At 38.2% G+C, this 25,221-nt stretch overlaps 1 protein-coding gene across 6 annotated transcripts in view; it reads right to left on the bottom strand.

Moving 5' to 3' along the window:
- Nucleotides 1–25,221, bottom strand: part of TENM1 (teneurin transmembrane protein 1) — a 912,278-nt gene that overhangs the window by 238,882 nt on the left and 648,175 nt on the right. For all 6 annotated transcript variants that reach the window (XM_072043002.1, XM_072043001.1, XM_027465532.3 and 3 more), the window contains one exon: nt 10,854–11,132. In XM_072043002.1, coding sequence (XP_071899103.1) covers nt 10,854–11,070 — 217 coding nt within the window. In that variant the 5' untranslated portion in view covers nt 11,071–11,132. The remainder of the gene's footprint in view (nt 1–10,853; nt 11,133–25,221) is intronic.

The raw sequence follows: 25,221 nt of genomic DNA, 5'->3' as shown, positions 1-25,221 counted from the left end.
GTTTTGAATATAGCAGCATAAGAACTTATGCTTTTTTATTTTTATTTTTAATGTGTGAAGAAAAATATAATTTTTTTTATTTTTCTTAAAATATTTTTTGTTTTTCTTCACACCAATGGATGGTGAAATAAAGAGGTCAAGCTAGTAAATATCATTAATTTTATGCAAGTGTTTGAAAGGAAGGAAAAAATATGTTCAAATCTAATCAAATGTAAATGTTTTAAAAAATATTTGAAGATTCTTTTTGATCAGGTTTCAAGAATTCTCATCCCTTAAAAAACTGAATGCATCTTTCACAGGCCATAGAAATATGTCTGAAGAAATAAAACTTTTTCCTGAACTTTTATTGTTAATTATATTTCTAGTTATGAATGCTTACCTGTATTGTTTACCTCTTTCAAACAATATTGAAACAATTGCGCAAGCCCCTTGATCAAATGCAAGAGGTACAGAATTCTAAAGTCAATCAGTGTAAGTGCAAGTGAACTTCTATTTTTTGGAATCAGAAAAAGAAAACAAGAAACTACTAATAAATCAAATGAATTAAGAAATGAATATAACAGTGAATGATTATTCACTACGTGATATGAATTTCAATTTCTAGAACTTTTATACATAACAAAATCTACTTGGCTACATTTTATTAAATTAGGCTATGTAGAAAATCTCACATGAATTTATTTTTTTTTCTGTAATTTAAAATGAACAGGAAATCATGTTTTCACACACTTCTAAACACCAACTGCTTTCATCATTTAAAAATATTTGGAAGTGAGGGAGCCTTAAGCATTTCTAGCAATTATTCTGCTGCTTATGTTGCTGTCCATAAGAACTGTAAGCAATGAAATCCAAAACCATCAATAATGGCGAAAAGCTAGAAAGCTTAAATAAAACTCTCCCATAAATCATGTAGTTTAAGCACACTGGGCCATATTATTCTCTTATTTTGGTCACTTTTAGACCATTGCATCTTCATCTGTATAATAAAAGTAATCGTAAATTGTGTCTCATCAAGTGAGAAAGAGTGTAGCAAATCCAGAGTATAAAGAATTCTCCATTCAGTGGGAGAATTAAAATAAATTTAAAGATCAGATGAAAATAAGAATAGATTCATCTCAGCGAGTTCAGCTAAACCCAACCTTGTCAACAGAAGTTTTGCAGACTATTTCATGATCTACAGCATTTTTTTCTCAGTGTTTGAGAAGACTACATTAATTTTTCATTTTGTGGTAGCCTTCTAAATGAAAAGGCTACATATTTTTTTCAAGTGCAAAGATTCTAGCAAGGCACCACTATTGCCTGGCTACTTGTCCAAGAGGCAGCATCATGTTCATGGGGGCATACCATGCATGCATACTTCATGATGCACAGGGATGGCATTTACAGGAAAGTGTAATGACCTTGAACATCTGTAGGATTTCAGAGGTGATTGATTGTTCTTTATTATTTGATTTCTATTATTTTACTCCTACTGTTAGGAAGCATTCTAAAAATTCCAGGAAAGGCACTTTACTAAGTAAAGTACTTTAAAGACTGTTTGATCATGAAATATAGCACTCCCATTTATCTGCTTTGCAAGGAAAACTCTGCAGAGTTTGTATCACACATCTGTGTTAAGAAAGTGGAAAGTGCTTGCAGAAGGGAGGTACAGAGTCTTCTCCACTGCCAGGCATGCAGGAAGGATGTTTTTGGCACTTTGGTTTTAGAGACAGATTTGCCCCACTTCCAGGGACCATGGGCAGCATAATCTGATGCTGCTTTTCTGCTCTCAGACAGGCTGCAGCTGGAATTGTCAGTACTCACTGTTTTATTGTGTAACTGATGCTTGGGGTGGTGAAAGAATCAATCTGTGGTGTTCAACATTACCTTATTCCTTTCATGCTGTTTTTTCCATCTGAGCTAAAGACGCTTCATCCACTTGCGGAACATTCCTAATGAGTGGCAGTCAGCAGGAAACTGATTTTTGAGCAGCTTCCAATAAAACTGAAGCTTTGAAAGAAGAACCTTAGATTTTAAATCACATCCACAATTTATTTCACATATAATGCCTTTAGAACAAAGTTCAAAAGTATTTGAGTCTAATTCTCAAAAGAAAAACTAATTCAAGTTCTAAATGAGTTACAATACACCCATCCTGCTGCTTAACCACATTCCCAGCAATGTTATCAACATGCTGAGCTACTTCTTGACAATTCTTTATTTCACAAAATCTTCTGACAGATACATAATTGAGAAACCGTAGGAAGAAATGTTATTTTGTTTCAGTATCTGCTCTATAAATGAACATAAGCAAACTAGACTTTTTTTTTTTTTTTTTTTTTTCCTCCTGGAAAATAAAATGGTTCTTCTTTGTTTCAAGAGTGACGTAAAAGACACAGCAAGAGTACCTACAATAAAATGGCTTGCAGGACAAATGCAGAGCTGTTCGCTTGCTCCCATGTTCTGTAATACTTGCTTAGCCCTAAATTCCTTATGTTTGTTCATATCTTTTTTTTTTTTTTTTTTTTTTTACCTTACAACAGATCATGGACACTTTTAAATGTTACAGGAAGAGGCAGTATTAATATAGCAAGACCATTTTGCAGGTATCATTTCAGGCTCAGAGAAGCAGAACTCCAAGCCAGAGTATGCAATACATTAACTCAAAAGCTTAAGCCTCTACTGTAGGTATTCCAGTAGTATTAGGTACAGGTTACTGTAAGGATTGCTATATCTTGGTTTCTCTTACAGTTACTCTCCCCTTATGATTTTTATTTCTATGATTCCTGGCATTTTACACCGTGGAAAATCAGTGATTCAGAGAAGAGAATGGGAATTAGGATTGCCTTTTTTATCTGTACACCGACAAATGGATTGTTAAGCTTGTGTAATGTCTAGAGAATGTTTTTTTATTCCTTAGATGAGATTTGTTAGCGGGGGATTGGAAACGCGCTGTGATCCTTCTCTCATTTATTTCCTTTCTCAGCAGTTTTCTCTCATTTTTCCTCTTTGTCTGATATTCACTTTTAAAATCAAAAGAATTACTGATGAGAATGAAGCTACTTTTGATACTACAAGGCATTTTTTCACTAAGATGATGGTACACACTGTAAGGTTGGAAGCAGCACTACAGGAATGGTGCCAGCAGGTTACAAGGTTTTGTAACACATTTGAGATCCTATAAGGGAGCATCCACTCGAGTGTTGGGGGAAAACTCTCTTTGTACATTCAGTTTTGCTTGTGGACTTTGATTTGATGAGGGGAAGGAAAAGTATTCCCTCCATAAGGTTTTAAATGAGCCTCAAAATGCAGTTTCCTCACCCCAGTTATTCCAAAGAGAGAAATTTCCAATTGGCAAATCAAGAAAGACTGTCCTGAGGAGGCCTGAAACTAAGTGCTTCTTTTTCTTTCCTTAGAATCTGCAGATACTCCCTGCGCAGAAGAGAAGGCTGAAGTCCAGGCAGCCACAGGGAAGCACTCATCACGCTGTTTTTCTCTGGGAGACAGTAACATCATCATCATTAGACCACAACGAGCCAAAGAAAGCACAATGCAGCACAACAGGAATCTGTATTTTTGGGAGGGAATACAGGAGGAGACAACAGGCTAAAGCTTTAGGAGTGTGGATACTTTTACTCTGGCTCACAGGTAGCCTTTTTTGGGGGAATGTGAAGCTCATAAACACTCAGACCAGATGGTGTAACACAGCAGCATGAGATGGAGCTTATTAGCTATCACTTCTGTCCATTAGCGTACAGCCCAGAAACCTCCAGGACCTCTAAACCACACTCTGCTGACAGCTGAGTCCCTTTCACAAGGAGAGCACATGGTACAGGCTGCGTGTGCATCATCACGCAGACACCGCTCCTGTGCTGTGCTTCAGGTTGCTGCTCTGAAGTGCACAGGTACAAAAGCTGCTTCCATTAACTTCCCTGGAGACTTCCTAAATTAGTGAAATAACATTGTAGACAACATTAAAAGGCTAAAAGTTATACGTCTGGCATTTACAAACAAGAGAGAATAAACCTGATGATGCGAAGTACCTAGACATTTTTGATACGAGACCTATCTAATAATAATGTATTACCAAAGAAAATCTGCTTTATTTTCTTAAATGGTGGAGTTTCCAGGAGATTGCTCACAAAAATAATTGGTTTTCTTTGCAGTTAACCTTTTCCTACCTTCTCCTTCCAAACCTTGGGAATGCTTCATTCCATGACAATACAATCACCTCCCACAACATGTCAATATGCAGCTCTAAACAAATTATGCACTTTAAATAAAAAAAAAATAAAAATTATAAATTTCACCCTTCAATAACCCACAAATCTCATCATACAGAAATTATTGGGAGCAGAATCAAACAACTACCCATGGTGTTCAAAACTACCTCACTTCTACAAGACTGCGTAGCAGTGGTTCTTCTAAGGGAGATTTTTCCTTTCCATTTTACATTTTTGCTTCTTCTTTTCAAAACTACTGTTCTCCCATCCAGGTGCAAACATTAAAAATGCACTTTACCGTGTCCTGTCTACATGTCAGTAACCATTATGATGCTCTGTATTTTGATAGTCTTTATTCACTGAATAATACTGTCAAGGGCTCCAAAACATGCAACTAGCACGTAGGAGCTTTATTGAACTCTTCTACCCTGCTCTGTCCAACACCAGTTCAGCACCAACAATGTGCTGCCTTCTTAATACTAATCAGAGTTTGGGGATGCCCCTGACACAACATTTTCCCTTCTTACACTGCCTTCATGGAAGTTTCAAAGCACCAAGTCCATATTCATGCGGATAAGACTCAGCTTTCCAAGTTCCTGTCATGCCAAATTGCACAGGCTGTAAATATGAGTGTCAAGTAATCGACTGCTCCAAATGTCTACTAGAAATGCCGAACCTCACAGCCATTCTGCTGGCATCCATCTTGTCCCAGAGGGCTCCTGAGACCATGAACTTATGCTATGCTTAACTATTATTCTAGTGTTTCATAGAAGGGGAAAAGCTGATAAAAATTGGCATCTTTACCCTTATAGATCATTTATTAATAAAGTAATTGAAACAAAGAACAAGTGCTATATACAGCCCAAATTCTACTCTCCATGGCTCTGGTAGAAACACAAAACAGATCTGCAGGCCCAAGTGGACTTCCATAATTCTTAAATCAGAAAATAATATAGGTATTATGCAAAAAGCTTTTGCTTCTTTGCAGATGAACAAAAAATGCCATGACATTTTCCTGACAGGACAATTTCTACCTGTCCTTGTTAGCATGCCTTATATTTATGTCTCTGATGATAAATAAAAGTGTTTTGACTGGTCACATGAAGTTAAAAGTAGCATGTGTTTAAATCTGCCTTCCTGGTAAGCTTAAATTTGCAGAACTGTGGAGCGTAACAAAGCAACCCACTGCTTCCTGCACTCCACATATAGTTTCTCCTTCCTAAGGAAAGAAATTGCTATTCAGCACCAGGACATGTCTGTTACCTACATATCCACATTTGAGCTGCAATGCTACAGAGTGCAAGAATGAGAATCTTATGGCAACAGCAGTGAGCTAAAAAAAAATAAATCAGGGATGAAACAGAATTGGGTTCATGCTGAAGAGACATTTGTAACCTACACCTCTTCGTGAAGCCCATAGGATTTGTTCAAGGAAGATTTTGAACATCAGCTTGATCTATTTACCTCTTGCTCCTTAAGACAATTTCATATAACTTCTCCAACACATGTACCAATCTTCAGCTCTTGTCCTACAAAGATGAGTTTTCCTCAGCTCTTGAACTAAAAGCATAAAACGTACACTTTTTGTGAAGCACTGTAAAATGTCCTTTCCCAGAATACTAGCAATGCCGACTTTTTCCAGACAGATTTACCGTAAGATGTTTGCTGTTGGATTCTCTTCCTAGGAATAAATCCAGTTTGCCTTGCCCATAATGCAGTTCAATGTATCTTGCCAGGAAATACACGTTTGTCTAACCAGAAATTTACTGCCGTATGCTCATTTTGTTAACGATCAATAAACTTGATCATGCCAATGACTCAATCCCAGATGCTTATCCTATCAGGGATTCATTCCTCTAAGCCAGTGTTTTCTACAAATCTATAATTATCCTAAAAGCAATAAAGCCTTTGTAGGGCCAATATTTGTGGAATACAACTCTTTTCATATTTACTTTGGTGGAAACACAGAAAGCTGTAGAAGAAAACAGAGTTTTAATGATGTAAATGTGTCACAAATAAGATCAATGCGAAAATGTGTTTGGTACATTTGTGAGAATTTTCTTCCTCGCAGCCAGGTCCATCAATGAGTTTTCTACCAAGAACATTTCTGGTGTTTTTTTGCCAATTCTACCCCATCTCTTTCAAGTACAAAATACTGTGTTACCAATTCTTCCTAGAGTTAATTTGCTGTGTTTGCCAATATCCACAAGCTATATGATACTGGGTCTGCCAGGAAATCACTTCATAACATCATCTTGCCAGGATGAGATACTGTAGATTTACATATCTTCGGATAAACAGGAGTTTGAACATTCCAGTGATTAAAAAAATGTATTTTAAAGTGCTCTCATTATACAATTAGCACTGAATCTTCAGGAGAGAATGACACTGTCAGGAGAATTTTGTACCTGTTCATACCGAGTTCTTAGGCCAGCAAATCTTGATTCATCTTGGAACAGTCTGTGGTGTCTGTTGTTAGGTCTAAATTGTCAGCTAACTACAAGGTTCTGACACAAATAACCCCAGAGATGCAACTGATCTTGTATTGCATGCTTCAGGATGGACATCAATATTAGACCTCAGGAATACTGTATAGGAATCAATGCTTAAATGATTAATAGATTAGATTAAGTTCTAGATGAAGCTTGTGATAGATTCCATATTGGCTGCTGAGTTTTTCTTTCATATTGCTATCTATTATATTTGTGAAAAATGACTAAGAAATCTTTGAGGAGTTAAGATTTGATCTAAAACTTCAGGAATTGCAAGGAATATAAGAATAGTGCAAAAGTTAAGTATTTTGTATTTGGGTATTGTTTGCAATGTTTAAAACCAAGAAACTTATAATTTCCAAGATCACATAGCTTCTCAAACAAAGCTTTGACATGAAAATATGTTTTCAAAAATACTAGCAATGTTAGTCAATACTGCAGGATATATCTGAGACCTCTGTAAACATTTCCTTTGAGTTCACATTATGCAGAGTTCTGGTTTATACAGATTGTCTATATATGCAAACACAAATACCACACATCATAAATCAACATAACCTCAGATTACAATCAAAAGTTTTCATAAAAATAAATCCTGAATATTGACAGTAACAATGAAGTAGTCAAACTGCTCGTAAATGTAACAAAACAAACAAAAACCTTCAAGAAATTGCTGAGCTGTATCAATATTTTGAGCTACAAATCACATTTAATTTTGAAGCTATTTACTACATTCAGAAGTGCCCAGTCTATTCTATATAAGCTACTGTGGTTAGGTAGCAGAATACAAATGTCCTTATGGACATTAATGCAGATACAAATTCTTCCAGTTTCCATAAACATTTAAATTAATGATTCTTTTCACAAAAACAAAATCAGCACAAACATGTACACCTATATTTGTTCCTGGTACAAGCTTCTCTCTATTAATTTTTTACTCTGAAGTGTTCTTCTCACATTCCATCATTAGAATTCATGTTTGACTGCTGTCTCACTCATCACCATTATCACTTTATTCATGACTGTTACTATGTGCCTGTTTTCTCAACTATTCTCACACCTTTCATGCATGAAGTTCATGGATTTTACCCTAATTTTGCAATCCATCAAATACTGGGTACTATTTCAACTGCAGCTTGCAGCTACAGAAGAATACCTTCAGATAAACTGGGGATGCCCCTTTAACTTAAAAAAAAAAAAGGAAAAAAAAAAAAGAATTTTTAACATTTAGAATTTTTTCAGCCATAACTCTTTCTTCAGACAACGATGGTCTGAAGCAATTTCACGCTACAGCTTTCTCCTTGCAGAACAATCAGAACAATCCTTTTTGAGGGACCATGGGTTTTCTGTTGTTGTTGTTGTTGTTGTTTTTTACATTCCAAGGATGTACCAACCATGAGAAAAAGTTTGTTAATGGTGCTGAGGAGGAATTTTAGAAAAGAATGCATATAAAACAAATTCCACATACAGTTTAACGGATTTGTGCCAGCTGCATAGTTCAAAACAGAACCTGCTTTTTTTTTTTTTTTTTTTTTTTAAACCTCTCAATACTGACTGAGCAAATACCAAGAATCACCAGGAACTCTTGCTGTCCTTTTGGAAACAGCACATTAGAACTGCAATCAATCAAATTCTGGCTGCAGCCTGAAATTTTACACTCAGCTTTACAACTTTCTTTGCTCTTGCATGAATTTTGAACTCAACACATTTTACATTTCAAAGCAATGATGGTTGCCAGGCCAAGCGTTTGGGCTCAATTTGTGGCAGGACAAATCTATATGATTTAAATCAACACAGAGATACAGAGATGAATTCATGAGAAGCTGAACAGATACATCTAGCAGTGCAGTTACTAACTCAGTTGCAACAAACTGAATTTGTCAGAGGACAATACCATGACTTCTGGCACAGCAACGTTTGACTGCAACCTCACAAACCAATATACACGTGTATGTTTTAAAAAAGATCTTTTGTGCTCAATAAATATTACTTTAAAACATACAGACCTAGACTTAATTAAGGTAAGAAGATGCCTCAAGGTAAGCAAGTATTTAAGCACTGCCCTATACACTGGCAAACTACTGCATAGGCTCAACAGTTTTGCTGCAAAAGTAAGCATCAAGCCTCATACTCTTGTTTGAGCCAGTACAAGACTGTGTTGCTTCTAAGAAGGAAAATACAAACGTTTGTAAAATAGAAGACCTGCAAATTCGTGTGATATCTCCTAAAAATTAATTTGCCTGGAAAAATCTTGGCCCATGTATTTCCAATAAAATCATTTTAGAATGTTGAGTGTAAAATACTTGGTATGCTAAAGCATCCATCTTGTTCCTAACACACCAGTCCTGAATAAATGAGGTAAGTTCACACCTGACAATTTCTTGCAGAAATGCACACTAATTTGTCCATTTCTCCAAAATTATTAACATGATTGCTTTTAGAGGCACTGTTCTGGAAGAATAAATTCAGCATAGGCCACACAGACTGGTTTCCTATGCCTGAGCAGAGCGATCACAACCCTTACATACTTGTCTGAGTTGGTGGAGCTATAGCTAGCACAGGTCCCAGCATCAGTAAAGCTCTGTCCTCAAGGAGCTCTTCAGAGGCCTGACAATGCAGAGGCAATGCTTTCAGTGCTCGAGTTGTCAGGAGCAAGGTAGTTACTTTAAGTAGGTCTACAAGAACATTTGCATCATCTCCAGCACAGCAGCACAGACACATCTTAGTTAACCAAACTCTCCTGACAAATGCAAGATCATTTGTCATAAGCCAAACATGGTGGTGAAGTTTTCTACAGACTACTTTGTTGAGGTTTGTATTCGTGACTTTTTGTTTCCCAATACTGCAGTTTTGTAGCTCTCTGGAGGGACCATATATACATGTATGGAGGCTATCTCTAGCAGCTAGCTATCATTTCTTCCATGAATTACAGGTACCTTCAGACAACATCAGCACTACAAATGTAGCTTGATTCAGAATATCTGCCATAAAACCAGAAAGGCTGTAAGAGAAATGTAGCACAACAATTCTCATTTTTTGCATTAATTTACACATCACAGAGGAAACTTTTTTTTTCCATCTTCAAAAGCATATTTGTGATTTGTTTGTCAAAAAAAAATAAATAAATTATTTTAATACTCAGAAAATTTGGGAGAGACTTGGCTGCCTCAGGAGTGGAAGACTTTTTTTTTTTTTTTAAAGTAAGTACAGAAATTATTAGCTGAGAAATAGTGGCCACACTAAAATGGATCAATTTAACCACTTCCTTGAAGAGCAGGCAGGGGTTGCTCAGAGATCTTTTATCTTTAAGGGGACAGACTCTATGCTTCCAACGAGTACACCAATTCTTAAAAATACTCTTCTTGCACCACCACCCTTCCTGAATTTGTGATGGAGCTAAAGGCAACAGATAAGCCACTTTTCTGTACAAAGTGTGTTAAATGAAGCATACGGATTACCATGAGAAGCAGTCAGGGAGTGCTGCAGTAAATTCTTCCCATTTCCTTCCACTTTAACCTGTTTTCAGCCTATATCTTTATCTAAATGGGAGCTTTTCCTATCCTTGGCTGCAACATCAGAAGCTCTCAAATGTTTATTCTGGAGTTCTGTCCATACCTTGCAAAAGGCTAAAACCAACCAACCAAAAAGAACTCAACCACCTGCTTTTTTCTTACAATACACAATAATTTTTAGTTTTACTCATAAAACTTTATATATTTCAGGTTACTTATAAGATTACAGATTTTGTTAAGAGGATTGTTGTATTTGAATTCATTGCAGACATAATGCAGAAATAACCTACAAAATCAACTTTGATTTTGTACCCAAATCCACATAACACGTGCAAAGGTAGTAAATAATTAACTAGGCAATGCTAGTGAGAAAAGTAGCCACTCCTAAAGAAAAAATTATCTGTAGCTATCACGTGATGGTCTGCTGAATGCCACTTGGTCCATACTGCTACAAAAGCTCTTGTACCTGAAAAAAACTCCTATACTTCTAACATTGCAGTATGGTTAAAAAAAACACAGTAAGAAGTATGTCATCACCACATGCTTTTGAAAACAAAATGGCTGCTTGCCTGCTGACATCATTATATGTTTCATAGCGAGTAATCAAAAGCCATTATTGTAATTAGTAGGTAAAATAAATGATTTACCTTGCGTGGATTGGTCAATAGTTTTTCTTTTTCTGTTCTGACTGTTATAATTAAGTCTTAGCTCTTGGCTATATTCATTCAGAGTTTCTCTTGAGTCATAAGATTGTCTTTGCTTTCTGCCATCTTCACTTTCATCTGAAGAACTTGTGTAAGTTAAATCCACTTCATGTTTAACTTTTGACAGTGGCTGGTAGGGTTTGCAGTCCATCTGCTCCATCTCTGATTAAATAGGCTCAAAGTCATGAAAACAAGCAACTGGAAATCCTTAAGGAAATAGTCCTGGGGAAAAAATACAAACAATAATCAGTTTCAGATATCACATATAAATATTTAGCTCTCAAAGGCCCAATTTTATTTTTAGTAGATATGAACCAATTAAATTGTATTTATATCACCACAACCAAGGAAAGAATCTGAATATGTCTAATTTTACTGTCTTACTCTTTAAAAATGATATTAAAATAACAATAACTTGAGAAACAAACAAACAAAATCCCCAAATCTTAAGTACTATCGCACTACACCAAGCAATGACTGTGCAAAGTTATTGCATAGAGTATGTTACAAAACCACCTATTTGGTATTAAAGCTAGGATGGAACAGTTACTACTTCTCTAAAGAGGTGGACATTCATCTTAAGTGAAAATAACATCTTAATGTCTTTTAAAATATGAAGTATAGAAACCAGGAAGTTAATTGTTTTGAAGTACTCTCCTGTAAATAAAATGACATTTAGTGAAGAATAATAGGCTTCACAGCTTAGAAAACCATCAGGACTTAGTAAAAACAAGTAATATGCCCCCTGTTACTCTGCGAGAGCACACTAGTTCAGAAGGAGGTCATTGCCCTTTCAGATTGTGTGGCCATTTCAAGAAGAAGCTTCCACCTTGAAGCACAACCCTCTTTTTCCTCCACATCCCATTGAAACTCTTACTGATGTGGGGGCCACACTGATCCTCAGTGAAACCTTCCAAGATGCAGCTTGCAGTTGGGAATATCATTGAAATTATGTTCAAATCCAATATCATTACAAACAAGTGGCCTGCAGATGCACATGCAACCTGTGCACTTGCTCTGCAACCTTGCTTTCATGAAGCTGTTCCCATCGCGCATTTTAATGCCAGCTCTGCGATGAGATGACAGGGGTGCATGGAACACCTTCTACAGCAGAAGTACAGTTCACAGGCAGTTAGCTCTGGTAAAGCAAGCTTGTTTTTTTTTGTTTGTTTGTTTTTTCTTTATATATTAACTGATGCTATTAACCTAGAAAACTAAACATAACAAGAAAGGCGGCTGTTAATATCAATGCTGAAGGACCAAAGCCATAGAAATTTGGAGATTTTGCTTAATAAAAAAGCAATTGCTGGCAGCTTTGTAATGACTGTAAGATCAGCAGCAGAGAGAAGTAATTTAATGCCTGATCTGGTATCAGCCCAACTGCCCCCAGGTGCACCAGGGACCTGCAACTCCGCATGTCCCCAGCTGCGAGTGTGCTACCTGAAACTCCAAAAAGTGACCACAGAAAAAGAGAAAAGAGACAAAAGAGAAACAAAAACATTACAGAAAGCACGTTTTGTTAGAGGACTACAGAGATGAATTTAACTTCTGAAATTGACTGAAGTCTTGAAAAATCACTGATGGCAGCTGTTACTGTGTTCTAGCACAGCAAAAGTTCATCTCCTGCTTGTGTGGCTCCCAGTGCTTGTGAAAAGATTGGCATCCCGAGCAGGAGTGGCAAAAACACAGTGCATGGAGCAAGGAGAGAACAAATAAGGCTTCTGACACAGCAAAAGCCAGGCCTGCTGATCCCAGTGGCATGGCAGGAGGGGAGAGCTCTGCAGTGGGGGCAGCGTGGTGAGCCTGCCCTGCCCTGCTCTTACATCCACCATGTGCAGAAAGAGGTTAAAGACACGGCTTTGCTTGAAACAGACTCTCGGGGAAGTTATCCTTTTGTTTAACCTGAGATGGAAAAGCTCTCCAGAAATAAATGCAACACAGCATCTGAATAAAGAGCTTTAGCATGTATATATTGTACAAATGTACATGTATATATAAAGTTCAGATCTCTTACACAACAAAGTCGGTTTCAAAGCACCCAAGTCAATTAAAGCTCCTCAAGAGAGAAAAGGAGAACTAAAGAGCCAAGCTGAGCAAGCTGCCTGTCTGCTAGAGACAAGCTGGTGGGCAAACGTGCTGGGGTTTCAACAGCAAGCTCAAGGTTTTGTGCTCAGGATTGATTGCACTGTATCAAGTTGGTGTTAAGATGCTTTTGTAGACAAGTTCCTACTAAGTGCTATTTGCTTTTCAAAAGCTATGTGCCTAAATAATGCGCTGTTATTTGCCAACATTTCCCAAAGAAGTACTTACTTTATGAGTTGCTTTAATACTTTATGAGTGGAAAGGTGTCGTGACTTACAGGCACAAGGTGGGCTTAAAAGATTACCTGATGGCTCTGTAGAGATGGTTACTGACAGGGAAAAGCCTCCCCACACATCCTGTCTGACACAACACATGGAAATGATGCTGGAGAAATCAGGGAAAAATGAGGAGGAATTATAAGGGCCTCTACCAAGAAGATGCAGGAGACAAGAGAAATTTTGCCATGGAGCAGCAAGCGCGGCGCCTCAGACACATGCAGTGTGTCCCTCTTCAGAAAGCACAGCAAACCTGACAAACTGAGCTCATCAGGGCAGTTTTAGAGCACACTGGTGTAAAATAACAACAATAGAAAAAAAAGTCAGAAGGAAGACCAATTGCAGCCTGTCCAGCCAACTCTCCCCTTCCCACCCCATGCCAGTGCTACTGGCACCAACAGCCCAGAGCCTCAGGTGTCATGGGAAGCTCTGGCTTCCTTCCGCCTGATGACTGTGCTTATGCTTCTTTTAGTTTTCCTTAAGGCATTAATGTGCCATAAAGCCACAGCTACCTGGCCTGATGTGCAAGGAGGTGATAAATCATTTGCAAGAGCTGGAAAAATACTTCATAAAATTTTTCAACACAAAATGCTTTTACAAACCAGGAACACACAACAAAATACTGACCACATCTTCAAGCTTTTCTGCAGCAAGAGATTCCTTTACATTTAATGAATGATGGTGAGTTATGGTAAGTTGAATTTAAACACTGGCAATCAAATACTTGACCTTATTCCATATTTTTTTGGAGAAAGACAACTCAATAAACAACCCAAAATGCTGGAGTAAACCAGGAATTTAAAGAATATTGCCTGGATGTTTACAAGGGTTTCTTCAAATAACTGGCCTTCAAGTAACTAAACAAAACACCCAGCTGATCAATATCAAATTGACCTTGTCAGCAAAATAATAAAGTCTCATCAAAGCTTACAGTTCCTCTAAGTGACCTTTGTATGAATGTCTTAATGCTCTCCTCACAGAGGAGGAGAGCATTAAGATCTTTTTTGATCTTTTTTGATCTTTTCATTAGTGTTCTTTCATTGAAATGCTTAACAGAATATTTAACAAAATATAGTTTTTATAAAGATACACTTAATACACTTAAAGATACACCATGTTACACTTAATACATAAAATATAGAAATAATGCATTTATTTAGGTGTTAAAATGCAGATAATACTCAAGCATACTTTAAAACAGATCACACAGTTTACAGTTAGATTTATGGAATACACAACTAACTTTAATTCCCAGTGAAACACTGTTTCCAAAACCATCAAAAAGCTCTATTAGATGGGAGAACACCACATTAAGTCATTGAACTAATACAGATGTGTATATGGATTTATGGTTTTAATGTATGTTTTATGCGTATGTTGTTTTAAATGCATGTTGTACATCTGTTCAGAAATTATTTTCACATTCCACTTGCAAACCCTCTTACATCACTCACCCATTTTCACGTTCCCCATAGATCAGGATCACAGAATCACAGAATGGTTTGGGTTGGAAGGGACCTTATGGACCATCTAATTCCAGATCCTACTTGCTTAGAAACACAACAAAATCAGGACAGCTGTGGATTACCAGACAGCCTATGCCGAGGATGTTTGCACATACTGATCAATAGGTATTTTATGAGAAAACTCAGGGTATGCAGCTATACTGCACAGAAGCTCTGCACTCAAGCACAGCAACGCCACAGAAACCACATCACTTCAACAGGGCTTTGTATAAATTCCCATCAGGATGCTCTGATCAGGTGCCCATTTCATAAGATCTCCATACTGACTACCCACGATCAACCCCGTCAATATTAATTGTCAGTGGTATATCCAGCTGGCTACCAGTAAATCAGACTTATTTAGAGGTCAGGAACAAGAACATGAAGCACTGTAACCTGTTTTGGCCTCAACTGAGCATTAGGTCCAATACTCACATACTCCAAAATACACAGAATTAAAATGTAATTGCAGTTATGATGCTGAAATATAACCAGGAAAGTGTAATTGTTTGCAACCTAAATTCAGAAGACAGCCTCGTGTAATTCCATTTTGCACTCTCAGAGGGCTGTTTTATCAACCCCACCTGCACATTTGCTCAATTCCCTCACATATTTCTTTCCATTCAATATATACTGTTAGATGAAAGTTATCATTTGCTTATTACATCTTCAGACCACTGATTTCTGAAAATGAACAACTAAGCAGAAATTGCATCGCTGGATAGCTTAAGGCAAAAACAACAGTACTGTTATTCTGCAAGTCTATTCTGATATATAAAACTATAAAATACAAAAGGCAAAACAAAAGCAAACACTCCTGATATAAATCTTCGAGAAATGCAATACCAAGAAGAAAAACAAACAAACAAACAAACAAACAAACAGCAAAACAACAAAGCAGAACAATCTTGTGACCTTGTGCAGACCATCAATACTATATCCCTCAAATATTTGTTTGGGTATTATAAACAATGGAAGTCTTTTCATCCTTGAAGTTCTACATTTTACAGAACAGTTATACACATAGAGAAGGATATCAGTCAAAACGGCTGAGCAGCCATAGAGTAGGAACAAATCAGTATCTAGATGGTGTATGAAATTAGGCAGCAATAGGAAGACATCTAGAAAGACTATTTAGGTTTGCAGAATGGAAGCAGGTACTACTTTTCACTGGAGGAAAAAAAAGTCATACACTAACTAAGAAAAAGCAATTGAAGCAACCCACAAACAACTGATGAAAGACTCAGAGGAATTTAAAAAAAAACAAAACAAAACAAGAAGCAAACAAAATTTAGGCAAATGTTCTTAGTGGACTGTAAAATAGAAGCACATCAAAAGATATTCAAAGGCAATGTAATACCTTTGAATGACATACGAACCACTGAGTATGATGTGGCCAGTATTTCTGTGTATAAGAATTGGAAATATAGAGACAATGAAATATTCCTGCCTTAAAGTGGACTACATCAGACATGGAAGTTCAAAATGCAGCTTTCAGGGAAATACCACACGTTAAAAATGCTCCCTAGAGGGCATGTGGTTTTAATGTATGGATGGATTACAATTCTTCGTACAATTTTATGACACAAGCCGATAAGGTTCATTTTCACATCTAATGGTCTTCATTTAAAATTAGTCAAAGTCTCATTTAATTCTTGTTAACAAGGTGGTTCAGAGAGTCGTTCATTTTATCAAAAATTTCACAGAGAAAACACTAGAGAATAAAATCATAAAGAAGGTAAGTCAGGTTGTGGCAGAATGTGACATACAGAAAGCCTGACAGTGAACTGAGATGCATACGTTATGGCAGCTACTCAAGTGCAATACCCAACTCTTGGCCAAGATGCACCCTTCACTTTACTTGGAGAATCACCACTGACTGCAAAATGACACAACTCCCTCATGCTTGCTTTTGGAAACCAGCCGAGAGAGCTGGTCAGATCAGTTAGAGAGCTTAGGTCAATGGGGGTTCAAGCACAAAAGATCAGGCTCTGCTGCCGAGGGATGAAGCACATCCATGACTCAGGGCAATACATCCTGGCCAGGTTCAGAATATCCTCTAAACTCTAAGTCTTTCTGGAAAACTGTGCTTTAGGTAATACAATTCCTGGTCTTATTGCAGGATAACTCCTGGCGAGAACTTTTAATCTCAAATAATGAAATCACCATGAGATGTGTTGTAAAGTATTTCTGCATCCGAAGCTTCATCTGGGAATGCTGCAGAATGTGAAGAAAGCCTGTGTTTAAGTAACACTAACCTGACGTCTCCTGATACAGTACAGAACACACAGGAACATCACCTTTGTGAAAGTTGCCTTTGCAACTTTCTAACTACTTCCTAACTACAAAGCAGGGATGATATAGGGAAAGAGGTAAAGTTTACCCTGTATGAGAGTGTAGGTTGAGTTTATGGCATCATTATTTCTATATGGATTCTGCAAAAGTCATTTTTCACTCCAGGGAGCAAAAACATATGTATGGTCAAGGTTGTATTTTCTTAGTAAAAGATGTTTTAAAATGAGACTAGAATTGAAGAAAGGGTCATTGCCTTTCACATTCAAGTATGCTTGGGACAGCTAAGCTTACCGACATCACACAGGACGTTTCCAATATACACCAGACACTTGTTTGTGCTGAATGTATCCAGATGAAGCAATCAAATTCTCTTCAGTGGAAGCTCTGGTTGCTCTCCAGTGCTACAGTTACTGTTTTGCAGTCAACGGCAAAATGTTGCATTTTTAAAATATGAAATTAGGAGACTCCTTTTAATAACTGAGTTTTATGAAAATATAGTTTCACTTGGATTTCTTCTGAACTAGAGGTTAAAAAAAATGTATTTTTTAGTGTGTATAAATATATGCTATATACATTATATACACACGCACATACTATGCAAGTGGTATCATTTCTCTAACAACACAACACAATAAACTGCAGTGTACATGTACTTATGTGTATGCCAGTAGAAGAAATGGCATCTTAACTTAGTAAACATGCATTGTCTTTTGTGAGGCATGCTGTTTTAAAATACACAGACATAGAGGAAATATTGTATTCATTTACATGTGACAAGAAAAAACGGAATTGTTTTTTGGCTATTTGATGATAATGAAAATTGTATGGCCATCAAATTGAGATAATTATTGCTGTGTCTCTTTTCCAACTGTGTGCTTAATTAAGAAGACCCAGTAAGCCCTAATTAGCAACAATGTAATTTTTAAAACCCAATTTAGTATTTGTGAAATTACAAAAATTGAAAATAACATGTTCTATTCAGATATTATTAATTTCTTGAGATACCAATTTAAATTTTGTAGTATAATAAGGTCAGCACATGAGAATAATTTACAATGCATCAATACCATGGACCATCTAAGAAAACAATTAAAGTATTAGATTGTTTGTCACTGATACTAGTTGCCTTGGCAATGGCGTTTGAAATATCGAGCTGAGAATTTTGTCTCCATTCCCATTTTTCCTTTTTTCAGTTAGAATAAGGGAAGAAGCCTTCATTGAACAGACATATTCACCAGAGTACTTATGGACATATCAAAGCACAAGGCCATGTTTAAGCATCATCGTACTTGATGAAACAAAAGCTTTGATCAGTTGACATCACAGTGAACAAAAGCACAAAAAGGGAATTTTACTGGTTGAGGTTATTTCTTGCTGGCACTGTTCTTATGTTTCTTTCTCCTGTCTAAGAAAGATCCTACAAGACATCACGGAACATCCCAGGGGGGCTCAGCAATTTTCTTTCCCACTTAAAGAACTGAAAAAAACTACCAAACAAAAATCTCTGAAACAAAATGCTGAAGGGTCACAACTCAATTTTGCCAATGGGTCACGGTATCTTAAATATTATCAGGATCTCTGTAGTCTTGCTTACTCCTCAGCTTTGTTGTGGCTTGCTCTTCTCATTGACAGTGTTCTGGGTAAGGAACTGCTTCTTCATTTATTTTTGCTGCATTAGGACTTCAAGGATTTCTAGAAGCAGCACTGATTTAGTGTCAGGTTTGTTTCCAGTATAGCCTAAAATGTCAGAGTACTTAAATTAGGCATGTGATCCACACTTTAGTGTCTAACAAGTAGACAAATATTCAAACAAGTTATCACAGCAGCTGTGTAAGAAGAACTACTTATGAAGCTACCACTATTTAATACACACAAAAAAATTAACTTTCCACTTTTTTCCTAAATACTTGGTTTTCTTAACTTTTGCTTTTCTAACTCTAGGAAGAAATACCATGAATAATTGTGCAGTTCTGACATCATCTAAGTTACAGCTTAAAAAGCTATTCAGGCATTTGAAGTGTGTGTGTGTGTGTATATTTTATTATTATTATTTTTTTTTTTAAAAAAAAGAAAACCTGACTAATGCCTGACCACACAACCAACATCCGCACCACCTTCATTTGAAGTATCACCACTCTGGTTGCCATTTGCATGCCTGACACCGTCATGCCTGGGAACTCATCTTACTACTCCTTTTCTTCTTGCTTTGATGTCTGCCAAAGTATTCAGTGTCTTCAAGTGCCACTGTTCTGACAAGCAGACCCTCCCAATGGACTTGTACTATATAGTGTGACTTCCAGAAGTGCTATTATTTGAGCTGGTGTCAGATCGATTTTCTTCCTGTTCATGATAATGCTATGATCTTGCAGGGCTGAAATTACTGCTGATTTATGCCTTGACGCAACCCCTCGAGAACTGGCTTGTATCAGCATGTCACCTATGAAAAGGTACATTTGAATCCTCTGAGATCTTTTGAGTGGAACCTTTGTTCTCATTTCAATAGAGAATCTTTTGTAATAGATGTTTGCTAGAAATTTCTCCTGCAAGTACCAAGAATCTTCTGTAGTGCAAACTGGAAATACATTATGCTTCTATCCATTTTTACCACTTGTAAGTATTGGAGTCTTCTTGGCAGAGACAAATTTAAGATAAGTTCTCCATCCATAACCTTATGCTTTTTGCAAATTGATTATAGCATTTTCTTCAGCACTTCACAAAGTGCAGTAAAATGTTCTGCTGGCCCTGGAGAGTAGGAACGTTCCCCATCTTTGTGTCTAAAGGTTCACCTCCACAAGGAAATGTCACAGACTAAAACCATAGTTATGCCTCCTTGTTCTTGTGGAATTCAATCCCTTTATGTCACGGCATTCTTTTAATTGGACTTAAGAACAGGAAATAATTTCTTCTGTTGATTGAACATTATTCACATTTCTACATATTCTGCCTTTTAACATTATGGAAATCTTTAGTTATCTCACTACAAATAGCCCCTTACCTGCATCTTGGTAAGCATTGTTTTCCATAAAACGTAGCATCTCTTCAGGAAAAAATCATTAACAGGTATACAATTATTTCATTTTTAAACAACTAACCTCACAAATTGCAATTGAAATCTTCTCACCTGTTTTTAAAATCACTTTCTGAAATCATTTTTTATTTTTTTTTCTTTCCTGTTGGTAGAATGAATTTAGCTAAACTAATTTTTTTTCTTTTTGTGTTCAACTTTACCTCTGTGATAGAAGACAGAAGACAGACATGGGGATGCAGCCATTTTTTCTTATGGCTTTATGAACATCTTGGCCATTTATTTCCAATAACACACTAGGGAAAACATTCTAGGTAGATAAAGATACAATGCTAATTCAGACAGAAGTTCAATGTTGAACATGAATTTGTTCAACTATCTGTGTAAAATACACTGCAGCTGCATTAAAGCACGAGCAAGCTAAGAAAAAAAAAAAAAATCCTCAGCCTCACTAGAAACTAGTCATTTCCACTCAGAAATACTTCTTCAAATCGGGTGGCTGTTGTATTTACTAAACCATCACTACGTAAAGCATCTTCTCAGTGGGGCCTCTAATCACTTCTAGACAGGGTAAAAAGTTTTTCAGTGAGGAGTTACTGGCCAATTCCTGTTTGCCATGTCTTTTTTTCAGTGTAGGTGCTGCTGATACGGATATTGCTTTTTCTCTGAATTTAGGCATCACTATCAACAACAGGCTTTTCAAGAACACTAGAGGAGGGACTGAGGGCAACAAATTGTTTGGAAACTGGTATTCTGCAACAACTAATTTTGATGAACCTCCAAAAACACAGTCAATAGCCTCTGTGTCCCCAGGGACAACCCCAGGAGAGCAGGATGACCACAACCACCTAGGTCCACCAGCTAGGAGGAATGAATCTGTGCCACTCTCCACTTGTTGGAATAAGATCTCAAAACTCTGAGCTACTTAAGGCCATGTATTGCATACCTGATACACAAGTATCTCCGGTGATTACCCTGCCACAGCACTTGCAGGAACATATTCTCCTTAGCCCCCGCATAACTACTCCATTTAGCTCAGTTTGCTTTCTTCAGATGAAGAATCATACAAAGAAAAAGGAAAAAGAAGGAAGAAACAGGTGTATGTGGCTTTTATCTGTTGCCTTTACACGTAGGGCCGGAGGGCAGACCCGGGGAACTACAGGCCTGTCAGTTTGACCTCAGTACCAGGGAAGCTCATGGAGCAGATCCTCTTGAGAGTCATCATGCGGCACTTGCAGGGCAAGCAGGCGATCAGGCCCAGTCAGCATGGGTTTATGGAAGGCAGATCCTGCTTGACGAACCTGATCTCCTTCTGTGACAAAGTGACGCACTGGGTGGATGAGGGAAAGGCTGTGGATGTGGTCTACCTTGACTTCAGCAAGGCATTTGACACTGTCTCCCACAACATTCTCCTCAAGAAACTGGCTGCTCTTGACTTGGACTGGTGCACGCTTCATTGGGTTAGAAACTGGCTGGATAGCCGGGCCCAAAGAGTCGTGGTGAATGGAGCCAAGTCCAGTTGGAGGCCAGTCACTAGTGGCATCCCCCAGGGCTCGGTGCTGGGGCCGGTCCTCTTTAATATCTTCATCAATGATCTGGACAAGGGAATCGAGTGCACCCTCAGTAAGTTTGCAGATGACACCAAGCTATGCGCATGTGTCGATCTGCTCGAGGGTAGGAAATCTCTGCAGGAGGATCTGGATAGGCTGCACCGATGGGCTGAGGTCAACTGTATGAAGTTCAACAAGGCCAAGTGCCGGGTCCTGCACCTGGGGCGCAATAACCCCAAGCAGAGCCACAGGCTGGGAGATGAGTGGTTGGAAAGCTGCCTGGCAGAGAAGGACCTGGGAGTGATGGTGGACAGTCGGCTGAATATGAGCCAGCAGTGTGCTCAGGTGGCCAAGAAGGCCAACGGCATCCTGGCTTGTATCAGAAACAGCGTGACCAGCAGGGCTAGGGAGGTGATCGTCCCCCTGTACTCGGCTCTGGTGAGGCCGCACCTCGAGTACTATGTTCAGTTTTGGGCCCCTCGCTACAAGAAGGACATCGAGGTGCTTGAGCGGGTCCAGAGAAGGGCGACGAAGCTGGTGAGGGGCCTGGAGAACAAGTCCTACAAGGAGCGGCTGAGGGAGCTGGGCTTGTTCAGCCTGGAAAAGAGGAGGCTCAGGGGCGACCTTATTGCTCTCTACAGATACCTTAAAGGAGGCTGTAGCGAGGTGGGGGTTGGCCTGTTCTCCCACGTGCCTGGTGACAGAACAAGGGGGAATGGGCTTAAGTTGCACCAGGGGAGTTTTAGGTTAGATGTTAGGAAGAACTTCTTTACTGAAAGGGTTGTTAGGCACTGGAACAGGCTGCCCAGGGAGGTGGTGGAGTCACCATCCCTGGAAGTCTTCAAAAGACGTTTAGATGTAGAGCTTAGGGATATGGTTTAGTGGGGACTGTTAGCGTTAGGTCAGAGGGTGGTCTCAATGATCTTGAGGTCTCTTCCAACCTAGAAATTCTGTGATTCTGTATCTATGCATACACACAAACACACAGATGTATGTTTGTGTACATATATATAATGTACACACACTAGCAGCCTTTAAAAAAAAAATCAGAACCATTATTCCTGCCTTAATATTAGGATCTGCTGTTGTCTTGGTGAATCATTTTTCCTTGGGGACGATGTGCAGATAACAATTCAGCTCCTGTTAATTTTATTTACATTGGGGAAAGTAGGAGGACTGTAATAGACGTTTAATGTGAAGCTCTGTTTCATGAGCAAGTAAAATGTCACTTCCCTTTCCCAAAGCACCAAGAGGCTCCTTTTACTGTGACAGAACACAATTATATGTTAGGGCTCTGCTGTCTCTTTCCAGCCAACAAGGCAAGAAAATGACCTTTCTTTAACCTATGGCTGAATTGCATTATATTCAGTTCAGTGAACATCCTTTTTTATATTCTCCTGTATCAAGTGCCTTCTTACTGAGGTTAGGAGATGGGCACCTGCCTTCTACAACTGCCAGTGATCTCATGCTTTCCAAAAAACCCCTTCCTTTCAGGAGAGATGTTTACTCTCATCCCACCCTTCATTCACTGGTTTGCAGCGTTTGTAAATACCTGAAAACGTTCAGAGCTGGTAAGAAGCCTCTGCCAGCATGATGTGGTTACTGGCTGCTGCACTAAAAGGTCAGGAAGAAGCATCCCACATACACTCACTCACTCCACATCTTGCAGTGGTCTTGTGAAGGATAATGGTGTTCTGAGAGTCCCCATGTTTCTCCTCCACTCCGCAAACTGCACATCTTATCTGCCCTGTTTTATGGGTAGCTCGGTATGGAAAGGAAAGAGATGGTCCCCACTACATCTGTGCTTGGGTTTACGTGCACAAAATGCTTGGGAAAGCAGAAGAAAGTAGCTGTGACATTAATGAAGTAAGCCACTGCTGATCTGCACAAGAGAGCAAGTCAGCAGCGAAGGATTTGTGAACATGATGTTGAATGACAAATATCATTGCTGAAGAAAATTGCACTGTACAGCTGTAATGGAGTGTGCTGCTAGAAAATTAAGAAAGTTCAGAGACAAAAGAACACCGCAGAAATTATTATATATACACACAGCTCGAGTCACAAGTAGCCACAGAAATAAGCTGCCCTAGAAAAGCACTCAGCATCAGTAGATCTGCAGAGAATTCCCTGCCTCACATGTTGTAAATATTCATGTTAATGCTTCTAGGTGAGCAGGAGCTCGAAGGTTCGGCAGTCTGGCATGTGACAAGAAGTCTTCTGTCAACTGTTATTAAGGATGACTCAGATTAATCTCCCCTCTGCCTAAGAAGGAAGGTTGCATAGCTTAAGGACACCTTCCTAAATGCTACCATTTTACCAACACGCTGTTTGTTATGTTAACACTGCAGGCACTATTAACACGGAGGTAAAATGTGACTGCAGACGCCAAAGGAGACAGGCCAGTGACATGCATTGCATCAATTTCGGGAAGAACTCTGGCCTCTTACAAGCTGAGCCCTGAGTTACTGCTATTGCACTGCACTGAAAACAAACAGGAGGAAGCAAATGCTGATAGTAAGATGAAACGGTCATTTCTTGTTCCATAGTAAAAGACATCTTGGTATATAGCAGAAAGACGAAATGAAGTCCTGTGCCTACATCTGGAAGCACACCATGTCCAAGAAATGCTGTTTGTGAAATGCCTGGGGCTACACATAGCTAGGGCATTCCCAGAATCCTGTGAATAGGAACATTGCTCTGTATCAGCTATACAAGGAATACTTGCATGTGAGATGGACATCCTATGCCAACCTTTAAAAGGACAAAACTCTTTTTTTTTTTTTTTTTTTTTTAAGTGAAAATACAATGCAAAATTGTCTAAACATTTACCTACATCAACATCTTTACCTGTCAAGAAAATTTTCTTTGAAAATTGATACTAGCTTTGGAATTTGATGTAAATTAAGGTTAAAAATCTCCATTATGGTCTGAACTTTTGGGTAGACCTGTGCGGTGTCAAGAGTTGGACTTGATGATCCTTAAGGGTCCCTTCCAACTCAGGATATTCTATGATTCTATGATTATCAAAAACAGGGGGAAAAAAAAAGAGAAATAACTGCATTAATTCCTTTTAAGATGACCTAATAAAATACAGGCTTTACAGCCACCTACAGTACACTGTATAATTATGGCATGAAGATGCACTGTTCACAATAAACAAAACAACCAAACAAAATACCCACCAAACCCTGTAGATGCAATCCATTTCCTAAAAGCAAACCCACCAAACACTGTAGATGCAATCCATTTCCTAAAAGCACAGGTCTGAATATGCTCATAGAGCATGAGTCCTGTCACTGCATTCCCTTAGTAAACATCTGGCTCTCAAAGGGTGTGTCTCGTTTATGGTTTTTACAAACACATATATTTTTGGCTTCAAAAATAGTACAAGTAGAATTGTTTTAATCTATGCAAATTTTTACTTTCTAGGGAAAAAAATGCAGAAATTCCTCCCACACATAGAATCTAGTTATATTTTTATATCTCAGCTTTATAGAATTACATGCAACACAAACCTGCAGGCTGAACACTAAACATTAGCATGAAATTTGCTACTAAAGCAATCATTAAAGGGTCTAT

Source organism: Anas platyrhynchos, chromosome 10, assembly GCF_047663525.1.
Source record: "Anas platyrhynchos isolate ZD024472 breed Pekin duck chromosome 10, IASCAAS_PekinDuck_T2T, whole genome shotgun sequence".
Classification (NCBI taxonomy): Eukaryota; Metazoa; Chordata; class Aves; order Anseriformes; family Anatidae; genus Anas; species Anas platyrhynchos.
Note: the sequence above shows the minus strand (reverse complement) of the source record. Positions and strands in the feature narration are given on the sequence as shown.